The 13,033-nt window shown below is 46.0% G+C and overlaps 1 protein-coding gene across 1 annotated transcript; it reads right to left on the reverse strand.

Moving 5' to 3' along the window:
- Window positions 1-176: 176 nt before the first annotated feature.
- On the reverse strand, window positions 177-4,190 carry LOC122432416 (lysine-specific demethylase 6B-like). Its single transcript, XM_043454324.1, has 4 exons — window positions 4,150-4,190; window positions 1,848-2,488; window positions 1,313-1,809; window positions 177-1,068 (listed from the first exon to the last, which is right to left on the reverse strand). The coding sequence occupies exons 1-4, from the start codon at window positions 4,188-4,190 to the stop codon at window positions 445-447; spliced, it is 1,803 nt and encodes a 600-aa protein (XP_043310259.1). The 3' UTR covers window positions 177-444.
- Between the last annotated feature and the right edge of the window lie 8,843 nt (window positions 4,191-13,033).

Consider the following 13,033-nt stretch of genomic DNA (forward strand, 5'->3'; position numbering starts at 1 on the left):
TATTCAGATGGAACATCTTGAACCTATATTTCCTCCTGTCTGGGATGCTTTTTTTTTTTTTCTCCCAGCAATCACAGAGGCATCCTTCACTTCATTCAGTTATTTTTTTTTTTTTTTAAAAAAAACGGACTAGTTGACAAAGTGCTATAAACTTTATATACAAGACAGCCTTATTGAGCAACTATTTTATTCAAGCAATGGTCAGATCAGCAGTACCCCACGGGTCAGAAAATCACGGTGAACCGGGCATTTCCACAGGAGAAAAGGCGAGGGTAATCAAGCCCGAAGCGCCACACAAGGGGAGCCGAGCGAGAAGCGTCCAATCTGAAGATCTCGCCGTGTGTGCGCGTTAGCAGGAGAGCGAGCGAGACAGAAAGTTGCTGTTTTCATCGCAGCCTGTCTCCTGCGAACGTGTTGCTCCCTTTGGACTCTCCAATAACCAGTTCACCCAAAACTTTTCTGCCACGAGGCCCCGCGTCTCCCGCGTGCCCCCAGCCTTCCTGCGCCGGCCAACAGGTCCCGGATCGCCGAAGCGTCACCTCTGAGTCCCGGGGAAATCTCCGCAGCCCACTCGGACTGCAGCCCTCGGTCGCCGCCCGGCTTCCCATTGCAGCAACCGGGGCGATCGAGAGGGAGGAGACGCTCAGGTCGGGGGTAGAGGGGGGAGACCCGGCGGGAGGACCGACCCCGCGGGCCGGGCTCGGGCACCAGCATGGGGAAGGGAGGCGCGGGCCGAGCTCGCCCCGCAGGTAAACAGGCCGGCGAGGCGCAGGGCGCTGCCGCCGCGGCCACCCAGCCATTTCCAGGCACGCAACTCCGCCTCCAGGGCTCTCTGCCTCGCGCGCTCGCCCCGCCGCCCGCTCGCAGCCTCAGCAGCCGCCGCAGCATCACTTCACACAAAGGACTGTTACCCGCTGAGCAGCTTCTCCACCTCCACGTCCTCCTCCGGTGACAGCAGAGCCCCGACAGCCGGGCTCGGGCGCGGCGGCGGCGGCGCGGGGAGGACCTATTACTCCCAGCATCCGAGCATCCAAGGCGGTGGCGGCGGCTTTTTTTTTTCTCTTTCGCCTAAAAAAAAATTTTTTTTTTTTGCCCTTTCCACCGCTTCGCCTTTCTGTGGTTCCACCCACCCCTTCTCTCCCTTCCTCCTCCCCCTCCCGTAAACAAGTCTCCCACGGCCCCCGCCAATAAATAAATTAGGAGGAGGGTGCGGGGGGGTGGGGGGAGGAGGAGGAGGGGAGAGGAAAAGGGAGGCAGCGCCAGAGACCGAGGAGGCGAGTCCGAACCGACAGCCACCGGAGCCCGCACGCACCTCGCACCATGAGCTGGCGATGCGCCCCGCGCCGCGCCGGGAGGACCGGCCCAGCCGCCCGCTCTCCTCCGCCGTCGCCGCTGCTGCTGCCGCCGCTGCTGCTGCTGTGGACCGCGGCCCTGGCGCCGGGGGCGGCCGCCCGCGACGAGGCGGCTCCCGCGGGGGCCTCGGTGTGCTACGCGTCCCCGCCCAGCGTGGGCTCGGTGCAGGAGCTGGCTCAGCGCGCCGCGGTGGTGATCGAGGGAAAGCTGCACCCGCCGCGGCGGCGGCAGCAGGGGGCACTCGACAGGGAGGCGGCGGCGGCGGCGGCGGCGGCGGCGGCCGCGGGCGAGGCAGGGGCGTGGGGAGGCGAGCGCCCGCCGCCGGCCAACGGGACCGTGCCCGCCTGGCCCTCCGGCCCCGCGCCCAGCGCCGCCGAGCCCGGAGCCGAGGCGCCCTATCTGGTGAAGGTGCACCAGGTGTGGGCGGCGAAAGCCGGGGGCTTGAAGAAGGACTCGCTGCTCACCGTGCGCCTGGGCGCCTGGGGCCACCCCGCCTTCCCCTCCTGCGGGCGCCTCAAGGAGGACAGCAGGTACATCTTCTTCATGGAGCCCGAGGCCAACAGCAGCGGCCGCGCGCCCGCCGCCTTCCGAGCCTCCTTCCCCCCTCTCGAGACGGGCCGGAACCTCAAGAAGGAGGTCAGCCGGGTGCTGTGCAGGCGGTGCGGTAAGTTCCTCGGCCCGCGGGGCGCGCTCGGGCCGGGCGGGGAGGGCGGGGAGGGCGCACCTCCCCGGGGCGCGCCGGGCGGCCGCCGGGCTTCGACGGCTGTCGGGCGGACGCGGTCCGAGCGGCGGAGGGGCGCGTTTGGGAGCCTCTTGGTGGATTGGATTCCCCAGGCAAGCGCCTTCTCCCGTCTCCCGGTTTCGAGGCTTTGCCGTGGAGGAAAGTCCGAGTTTGGTCCGCGGTTGGGGCCGCCTGAAACTTTTTAATTCCTTGGGGTTTCGTCCGCCAGGTGGAATGGCAAGGGGCCGGTGGCTTGCCTGCGGTGCCTTCTCGAACTTGGCTCTGATTAGGAGTTGCTCTTTAGGGCGGCCGTGTGGGGCTTTTCCTTTGAAGGAGGAAGGGTGAGTCGGACAGGACTCTCCAGTCTGGCCATCACTTCGAGTCCCGAGTGTGGACTTGGTCAGAGGTTTGTGTCTGTGGTGAATCCGACAAGGCACCGAGATTCAAGATTTTGTCTTTCAGTGTGGCAGTTTTTTTGGGAAAACGGAGTGTCCAGACAGATAGGTGCAATCTGTACCTTGTGAAAATGTGTGTGTGAGAAGTATAAAGTTGGGTGTAATCTTTTTGGTGACATCATCCCAAGAATTTTTGTTTTCGCTGTATTTTCGTTTGGCGGATGCTTTGGCAGTTAAGTGTATCAGACCAGATGAACGTCATTATGGAGCTTCACATGTAGGCCCTTAAGGAGAATTTGGGGAGATGAGTTAACAATCCGATTTCAAGGACCTTTCCCGATTTTACCACTGAAAAAACTCTTTTTTTCCCAGGTCTCCTTAATGTTAGCAGGTCTGAGAAATCAGTTGATAATCTGATTACGTCTCTGAAGGAGTTATTACCTTTATGCCATTCATAAAAGTAATTCCTAGGTTCTAAATATTTGTAATTTCCTGATGATCATATAATCACTACAGCATAGCAGGGTTTCTTCTCAAACTATAAATTAACATGATTACACATCACAAATTTTCACATGCATAATAGATTTCCCCCCTGGTCTTTATGTATCCATCTAATGGATGGTTGGGTTAATTGAATTTTTAAAAAACTCAGCACCATGCCCTGCTGGATCTGCCTGTGTGTAAAGTGTGTAGCTCTTTTCAGCTTGTAGCAGGTGATGGCTATTTGTTTACATTTCTGATTGGCATTTGTGCTGCCTATAGGCTGCGGTGGTTCATTAATGCCTAACAATTGGGTTTTGATGTGAGGGAAGAGCATGGCTCATTCTCCACTGCCTGGTTTTCACAATGCACTTCGTGTACCAGGGACCTGTTAAGACTGCACCACTCTGTGGCAAGAAGCTGTTCTCAGAACAGTGGTGCTGAAGAAGGCTGAGTGACGTTGGGATTCCCTGGGTCTGGCTGATAGATGTCACTATAAAACATGGGAAACTCTCCGCTGGGAGCCGTCTCACTAGGGCACACAAAAGCATCACAGCAATGTCCTGCAACATACGGTATCCTGTTAGAGAGTCTGAAACAAAACCTTTTCAGTCATGCCATCATCCAATTTTCACATTTTACTACATGCAATTCAGGAAGGATTTTGCCTTTACCCCCAAACCATATAAATTGTGAATCACTTACTACACATGATGGAAGTTAATATGAAGGGGGTCGTGGTTGGCAATGATGCCTAGGATGGGGGGGCGGTGTTGCTAGATTAGCCATGGTGTTAGTTACGCCTTTTAACTACAAAAGGATGTCAGTTTTCAGGGGTAAACTTCTTATAAAGGTCCAGAGGATGTTTGGAAATGGAAAATTGCCTGGAGGAATACTATTTTGTTTTCGTGTTTCCAAACTGAAAAAGCATCACTGAAGGTAGTTTTGCCCTTTTGTTTGCCAGCCAAAGGAGATACATGGTTGTAAGTTGTGGCACGTTAAGCAAAACCAGTTTTGTTTTGTTTTTTGTTTTCCTTTAAACGAACTGGAAACCTGCATGTAATGTAGTAGATTAAGAAATTATGAAGTTACAGCTTCAGGTTTGTGTAATTACCGTGTATGTTTGGTGATTTTAGTGTTAAACACTTTAAAGTATGATATTGCATGAAACATTAATAGGTTTAGCTAAAGACTAACTGAAATCCTGCTAAAAGTTTCTCTTGCATTTTTACAAGCATGGTCGTTATTGTGACATTGAAGATGTAAGTAAAGACTGTAAGCAATCTTATACAGTGGAAACTCAAGTCAAACCATACTTGGAATATTGGTTGTAAAAGTGTATGTGTGAGGGTGTGAAAACTTGTGAATTCATTCAGTTGTATGGTCTGGGTTAACAATGTCATTCAGAACCTCCCAGGCAGAGAGAGAACACAAATTGGGGGAAAAACATTCAGAGAAAATAGGGGCTGATTTGTCTTGGTGGAACCACTTCCGTGTGCTTCTGGTCAGATTTCAGGGAGAGTGATGGAGCGGAGGGTTCTTATCTAACAACAGGAAGCTGCCCCAGGGGCGCTATGGTTGTGTTCCTGCCTGAGCCCTGATGCTAGGCTGGAGAGGGAATACAGCAAAGTCATTTTGTGATATCATGCCCCGGGGAGCAGTTTCCAGCTCTCCTGCGCTCAGCTGCAGTGTTTCCAACAACTGGCTTATGAATGTAGAAACTACACGTGCAACAGATTAGCCTTAGGGTTGAACTAATAGAGGTCTGTCTTGAATTCCTTTTCCTCTCCTCCCTACCCTTCATCTAAGAAACTCCTGAGTAGCCTGTGTATGAAAACACTTGTCTGAACAATGGACTTTTGGAGAAACAAACTGTCTAGTGTATTTTAGATGACAGCACAGAATCTCATAGCTTGTTTGCTTTATATGTGGGGCTTGTGTGAATTACACTTCCTTTACAATCATTTAAATTCTTCCCAGTCTTTGCTTTCTCTCTTGCTCACTGCACAGGTTGAGACACATTTCTAGGTTTTATATTTATTGGAATGCAAAATAATTTGCTGTTCAATTAAGTTGCTGTTATTCAAACGTATTATTGTCTGCTGCACTACATTTGTTTCCAAAGCCTTGAGGTTCTGCTAGGCTGCGACTGATTCCCAAAAAGGAGTAAAATACTGATGTAGAATAACATCCTCATGGGGCCATACGAGATTTGTGCATCAGTTATGTTCTTACAAGTCAACCTAAATATTCGGTATACCCTATTGTATTGTAATGTATTGATAATGCAAACATGTTTATCAAATATTTATGATCACTGTCTGTGTTTTTCTCATGTCCTCAATAGCTGTTTAATAAACTGTGCTGACCTTACGGTGTTATGAAAATGACAACAATGCAGGGATTTTCCAGCCAATAATTAAAGAGAATTACTCTTAATGAAAGCTATATTTGGATGGTAGCAATAGGAACAGATACACTTGACAGCTTGAATTTCACAAATACACATGTAAATATAATTCCCAAGTGTTTGTGATGGCTCTCTTTAAACTGTATAAATCTTACTGTCAGTTCTAGAGTGTATGTAAAACATTGATGTTGAATAGAAAAACCATGTATGTATTTATATATATTTTATGTTAAAAGATGAAACCTAGATAGGTCATTTGGGAAAACAGCTCTTTGGAATAAAAATATTTTAAAAGGTAAATTTAAATATCTGAGTCAGAATGTGTTACAAGCACTAGGGGGAAGTTCTCCTCAGTTGTGGGAGATCCCTAAGTCTTCTGAGTCTAGGGAAACTTTCCCATATGTCTTAATGTATTAAGTAAGACCCATAAGCTTAAACAGCCCTGAGGGTCAAAACAATGGTCTGTGCTTCTGCTGGCCTGAATATTTATAGCAAATGAGAGCAAAAAACATGATTGGGTGGGTTATTGCCCTTGTCAAAGGCAATGTATTCAGTGTTCAGGAAATCTCCTTTGCTTTGATGCCCATTTTATTCTTGTTATTTTTTTCTTAATTATAAACATAACATCTTTTATAACTTATTTCTAAATCTCAGTGGCAAGTGATGAACTGGCTGGATGTCCAAAGATCTTGAAACTCATCTGCTCTTAGTATTTAGGAATACTTAGGTTTTTTATTTGGTTTTTACATCAAATGATGTAAAAAATTCTCTCTATGCTGCTGCTGCTGCTAAGTCGCTTTCGTCGTGTTTGACTCTTCTCGACCCCATGGACTGCAGCCTTCCAGGCTCCTCCATCCATGGGATTTCCCAGGCAAGAGCACTGGAGTGGGGTGCCATTGCCTTCTCCGAAATGAATTGTAATATAGAAAACAAAGTGCATAATGAGAAATAGTGGTATGGATTCATGGATGATTATAGTCATTGAAAGTATATAATGAGAAAACTAAAGAAAATAAAAGATTAAAAAAACTGGGCTCTTATGGGCTCATGTAATGTGTTACCAAAGCCATAATGTAACAGCATGTTTTAGTCAAAAGTTTTCATAAGAAAATGCAAAGTAACTTTTAATGTTCTTATTTTTAAACAACAGAAATGTCTATTGTGGACAGTTTTACATGCATATGTGAATGCGCTAAATTTGTGCATGCGCATTTTACTCTGTGCTCGTCTGTTACCATGAAATTTAAATTGAAGTAACATAATGAAAGAATGTATGACCCAGCCACTCTCTCAGATATGTCACTTTGCAGTATTTGAATAACTTGATTAGTGATATAGCCAGTGGCACTTTAGAGTTGACTGATTTGAGACTTATGGAATTCAGACTGGAGTCTTACTGAGGTAAGTGCTAGTTGAGAGACTGTAGTCTCATTGTGTTTCATCTTGTTTAGGGATGAGATGTGCTTGAAGCATGCCTGTTTCTGAAGGCTGGTCTCCTGGCTCTCCATTTCCGAATGACCCATACAGGTTGAAGATTTTTCTTTTTTAAAGAAATTTTGGTCAAGTTGAAAGCTTAAAATGGGTTGACCAATCTCTGCTTGGCATAGATCTGATTGTATCGCCTAATATGGGCTTCGTAGGTGGCACTAGTGGTAAAGAATCCATCTGCCAATGCGGGAAATGCAGTTTTGATCCTTGGGTTGGGAAGGTCCTTTGGAGAAGGGAATGGCTACCCACTCCATTATTTTTGTCTGGAAAATTCCACGGTCAGAGTAGCCTCGTGGGTTACAGTCCATGGGGTTATCCCCCAATATAGACTTGCCATCTAGGCATCCTAGAAAGAGATGCCTAAGGGTTATTCTTGCCTGGGAAAGCCCATGGCAGAGGAGCCTGGCAGGCTATAGTCCATGGGGTCGCAAAGAGTTGGATATGACTGAGTGGCTAACTCTTCCACTTTCAAGTGGTTATTGACATTGGTTTTTTTTTTTTTTTTTGGTCTTCAAGAGAAGCAGGTTATCTTCCCCTATGGAAAATAGTTTCCTGGGAAACTACATCCTAACTTTGGTTCTCCCTTTTAGGCCCTAGTCAGATTTATATCCTGTTTTTAATAATAACTAAAAAAACAAAAAGAAACTTAACACACAGCTTGAATGGTACATGGGAGAACAGAACTCTCAATTCCTGACTTGGACTTCAGCTGTCTTCCCTTCGCGTCTATTTCCTTGGTGGGGACTCTTCAGGGGAAAGCCTTAGGTCAACGATGGGGCCCACAAGTGGATCTGAGTCTGTGAGGCATCGAAGTATGTATTGGTGATTGCTCATCGTAACACTGTCAAGTCTTCCCTTGGCACCTTGGAATTTGACTGTCTGGGGTCCAAGTGTGTCCATATATGGAGGTCCTAGATCACAAGATGTGAACGCTGGGAGTTCCCTGGTGGCCTAGTGATTAGTATTTTGTGCTTTCATGGTTGTGGCCTGGGTTCAATCCCTAGTTGGAGAGCTGAGATCCTGCAGGCTGTGTGGCCTGCACACCCACCCACACACACAAACACACACACAGATCTAATTATAGATGTCCTTCTGTTCCTGATATGCTCTTTGTCCCTCCCGCGGGGACACAGATGGTAACCTGGGTTGCATCTCTGTCTCCGGGGCTTCCCCCTACAAAGCCCAGGGCTCTGGCTTTTGAGATCAGCTCCAGTCCACTGTGCTGGGGACCGGCAGAGCATAGCTCTGAGGACGGCCTGCTTCTGGAGCTGGGGGCCGGGTTTAGGAGGTGATGCTGCGAAGCTAGAGGAGGGAATGACGTCCTTTGATGAACAGAGCCCAGCACGAGGGGACGTGTCTGCCGAGGGCTCTGGAGTCTGGGTAATGGGCACGCCCACTTCTAGCCCGGGGCATGGCGTTCACGATCAGAGTGAGGCCTCGTGTGCTTGACTGAATTTGGAAGGTCCACAACAGTAACACTCTTATCCTAAATGTTTGTTTCTAGTCTGGGAATTGTCATTGAAGCTAAGAAGTTGAGGGACTTGCTAAGACCACTGGGTTGTAACTACCGCTCATTGAGTCTGTATCTTTTTTTCCTCTTTGATAGACTTATTCTTTGACTGTTCTGTGTGGGCTAAATATTAAATAATCAAATAAATAAATGAGCATCTCAGCTCCTTGGATGGTGGCCATCACTGTTCTAGGTTGAGTTTTGGAGAAAACAAAACAAAAACCCCTGATTCTTTTTCTTCTGGTCTCTAACTTGGTGAGATGGTCTCTGTAGGAAGTAGAATTTAGAGCTACATCCTCTTAGCACACCATTTCCTCCTCTGGATCAACCTTTGGGTTTCTGAAAAGTTTAATTCCCAAAAATTTGGTTTTTTGCTGAATTATTTCTGAATTTTAATATTCTGTCTTTATCCAAATGCTCTGTTCTCTCTAGCCCCAGCCGAGGGACAAAATTCCCTGTGTTGTAAAGACTTCCTAGCACAGAGAAATTTTTGGAGCATCAGTGATTCCCTGCTACTGTCTTCAGCAGTTCAGTTCAGTTCAGTTGCTCAGTCGTGTCTGACTCTTTGCGACCCCATGAATCGCAGCACGCCAGGCCTCCCTGTCCATCACCAACTCCCAGAGTTTACTCAAACTCATGCCAGTTGAGTCGGTGATGCCATCCAGCCATCTCATCCTCTGTCGTCCCCTTCTCCTCCTGCTCCCAATCCCTCCCAGCATCAGGGTCTTTTCCAATGAGTCAACTCTTCGCATGAGGTGGCCGAAGTATTGGAGTTTCAGCTTCAGCATCAGTCTTTCCAGTGAACACCGAGGACTGATCTCCTTTAGGATGGACTGGTTGGATCTCCTTGCAGTCCAAGAGACTCTCAAGAGTCTTCTCCAACACCACAATTCAAAAGCATCAATTTTTCGCGCTCAGCTTTCTTCACAGTCCAACTCTCACATCCATACATGACCACTGGAAAAACCATAGCCTTGACCAGACGGACCTTTGTTGGCAAAGTAATGTCTCTGCTTTTTAATATGCTATCTAGGTTGGTCATAACTTTCCTTCCAAGGACTAAGTGTCTTTTAATTTCATGGCTGCAGTCACCATCCGCAGTGATTTCACCATTCCCAAATCGTTCCATCACATTTCCAGTTGGGTATTAGATCTCAGCTCTCAATTCTGTGTTTTCCCTTGATTTTCCCCTGTAGGTGTTTGATGACCCAGGCCTGTTCAGTTCAGTTCTTGTAACTGAAGATGGAAAAGTACTGCTTATATCCTTAAGAAGTAATTAAAAAAAACCCCAAACTTTGGATAAGTTACTTTTCACCTTTTCTTCCCTTTGTTGTGAATATCATGGCAGCTATTGGGTAGACTGGAGATGGGATGGTGCCTGTCCATCTGGGCTGTGAACAAGGAGGTTCTTTTCCTCCACTTTCTCCATCAGCGCCGGAGACACCAGGGGTGATGATGTGTCCTCAGCGAAGCAGCAGACGGAGTGGCTGCATCTTCTTCCACCGCAGGGAGCACTCCGGCTGCTACTCAGTGCAGAACCTGGAGAGGAGGTTCTGTCTTCTGAGAAGGGTGGCTGTGATTGCTTCAGATAGAATTAGTCATTAGACTTTGTCCTTGGGCGGTGGTTCTGCCATCGGGGCTCCTTGGTGGCCGCCCGGATGGAGATGTTTTGTTCAGAGCTTATTGTCGATGCCACCAGCTCACAAGGACCACAGCTTTGAAACGCCCCAGGCTGTCTACTTCTCTGCAGATCGGGACACTGAGATACTCTTTCTTCCAAGGCCCTCATTCCCATCCACTAAGATGGCTCATATCTCTTCCTCAGAAACACTGACACCTTTTCTTTCATTGCAGTGGGAATTTTATTTAAAAAGAAACCAAGCATTTTGAACCACATTCTTATTCTGGTGAGTGTTTTTTCCCCCCATGTTGTAATAACATAAAATTCACCCTTTAAATTGTCTCTTAAGTATGCAGTTCTGTGGTACTAAGTGTTCACAATCGTGGGTCACCATGACCACCATTGATCTCCAGAACTTTTTCATCTTCTCAAGCTGAAACTCCAAACCAGTTAAACAATAATTCCCTATTCCCTCCTCCTGTAGCCCGTGGCAACTACCACTCTAATTTGTCTCTGTAATTTGATTATGTTTTGCCTCATATCAGTGGCAACACACAGTATTTGCCTTTTTGGTACTGGTTTATTTCCCTTGGCATAATGTCTTTAAGACTCATCTGTATTGTATCATGTCTTAGCATGTCTTAGAATTTCATTCCTTTTGAAGGCTGAATGATATTCCATTGCATGTGTAGACTACATTTTGTTTATCTGTTCATCTGTCAATGGACTCTCAGATTGCATCTATTTTTTTGGCTATTGTCAGTAATGCTTCTATGAACAGGAGTGTACAAATACCTGTTCAAGACCCTACTTTCAGTTCTTTGGAGTACATACCCAGAAAGGTAATTGCCTGATCATATGGTATTCTTATATTTGATTTTTTTGAGGAACTACCGTATTGTTTTACACAATAGCTGCACTATTTTACATTCCTACCAGCCATGCACAAGGATTCCAATTTCTTCACAGTCCTGCCAACATGAATTGTTTTCTATTGCTTTGATAATAGCCATCCTAATGGGTATGAAGTGGTGAGCAGTTTTTATATTGTTGTTTTCTATTCAACGTTATTGCCTCTAATTACAGTGTCATTAATAAACAAAAATTCTTAGAAAAGAGGTGTTAATCTATTCAACTCTTAATTTGCCCAGCATTTAGGCTCCTGAATCTGAAGCCACCAGATAACAAAATTACAACAGATAATAGCTTAATAAAAACCAATAAAAGGTTTAAAGAGTAAACTTGACCTTCAGTCACCATGAGAATATTGCACTTCTGTTCATATTTCTATCAACAGAGTCCAGAGACACACTTTATCATACTTGGATTTGTATCGGAATGTTTTAATTGTTTTTATTTATTCAACTAATTTTCTTTTTTTCTAATTTTCCTGCTTCTATTCTGTCCACTGCTCCAAATCAACTTCCATTAAACCCTGCAGTGGGCTTCGAGTCATTCTAAAATACTGCTTTTATTAGACTTACTTTTTTTTTCTCAAACTTTCTATGGATGCATCATTGTTAACTCTAGAGCCCGACATTCACTGTCCTCCTTAATCCAAACTAAGACTAATCTTTCTCATGTTTACTGTGTGGATGATTTGATCTAGTCCAACTGCTTCACAAACAGGCTGTGTTCTTTCCCAATCCTCTTGTTTATACATACATATGCCATTTCCTCTGCCTGGTTCTGCTTTTCCCTCATTTCTGTTCATGGAACTTGTCTCCTTCAAGGGGCAGCTATATCCTGCTGCTTCCATGACAATCCTACTAGTGATCCTGCCGGATATATATGCACTCTAGCCTTTGAACACAGAACACCCTAGAAATGACGTTTTACTCCATATACTTCATATATGGTGCCATTACAAACTTCCCTTATGTTATCTTTGTTTTTAAAAAAAAAAACTGATGTCTTGCAATTTTTTCTAGTTGTGAATATGTCTTGCTCTCCCAGGAGACCATGGTATCCTAGCACCCAGATTCTTGGAGTGTCCTCAGCTTATTCATGAGTTAAAAAGTACCCCAGTCTCAGGGTCAAGAAAACTCCTTTCCACTTCCAGCTTTGTAGATCAGTACCTGGATGGTTTGGGGTAAGTAACCTTACCACTTTGGGTCTCAGTTCCCTAATATGCAAAGTGAGAAAGTGGAACTAAAGAGCTTTTCACGGTCCATTCAAACTCATCTGGTTGTCATCTCAGAAGTGAGCCAACATGCAAACCCCTTCTGCTACTACCCGTGAACTTTTCTCATCCTCTCTCATTTTTTCGTCTTATTCTACAGAGAGCAGTTATGGAAAAACAATGGTAAAACTTTTGGACAAATGGAAAGTGAGAAAGAGCTTAAGGAGAGGGGACTTTCATGAAAAAATATCTCCTCTTTCCTCCAAAGATTTTCACCTCTCTTGCCTTTTGGGTCATTTTTATTACATTGTCTAAAATAGAGTTATTTGTGCTCATGGGCATTGTTTTTTCAAGAAGCAAATACTGTCTTTGAAGCCATAAAATGAGTTGTTAACTTACAGCTGTAAACCTTTAAAGCAAGAAAATTCAGTCATTTGTTTTACAAAATGACAAAGAAGATTCAAAGTGCTTAACTATGAATTTTTCTCTTAACAGTGTAAATCTGGCACTATTTCAGGTTCTCATAATGAGCCCTGTTGTGGAAATGGGGGAGGCCAGCATAGAGACTAGGGGATCTTGGTTTCCAGCCACATGGGTACCCGTGTTGATGATGATAGGCAGAGTTCCCACCTTCAGGCAGGGTTGGGTTAAGAGACCTTCGTTCTCAGCTTACGATTCTTATTGTTGGGGCAAGAAGATGGTATATTTTAGTCCTTTGGTGAAGAGGTTGAGCAGAGCAGAAACAAGTTGTCAAATGAGAAATAATTCGATCTGACTTTTTCAATTACCGCATGAAGAGGCCCTGGCAGAGCCATGGGGGCTGCGAGGGGGCCGGGCGGGGCTCAGCCGCGTTGCATCCAGTTGAGTCTTTCCCTTCCCTTCGCCCCTCGTGAGCTCACCTCTTCCAGCAGATCTAACGATGCTTATCAC

Source organism: Cervus canadensis, chromosome 31 (assembly GCF_019320065.1).
Source record: "Cervus canadensis isolate Bull #8, Minnesota chromosome 31, ASM1932006v1, whole genome shotgun sequence".
Taxonomy (NCBI): Eukaryota; Metazoa; Chordata; class Mammalia; order Artiodactyla; family Cervidae; genus Cervus; species Cervus canadensis.

Excerpts from the sequence above, each read along its gene's own strand:
- LOC122432416 (XM_043454324.1), bottom strand. The coding sequence starts at position 4,190 with ATGCTTGTAAAAATGCAAGAGAAACTTTTAGCAGGATTTCA. Across the intron at positions 1,810-1,847 it reads GGCGCCCGCAGGAGGGGAAG|CGAGTCCTTCTTCAAGCCCC; the intron begins GCGGGGTGGCCC and ends CACGGTGAGCAG. Across the intron at positions 1,069-1,312 it reads TCGCCAGCTCATGGTGCGAG|GCGAAAGAGAAAAAAAAAAG; the intron begins GTGCGTGCGGGC and ends ATTTTTTTTTAG.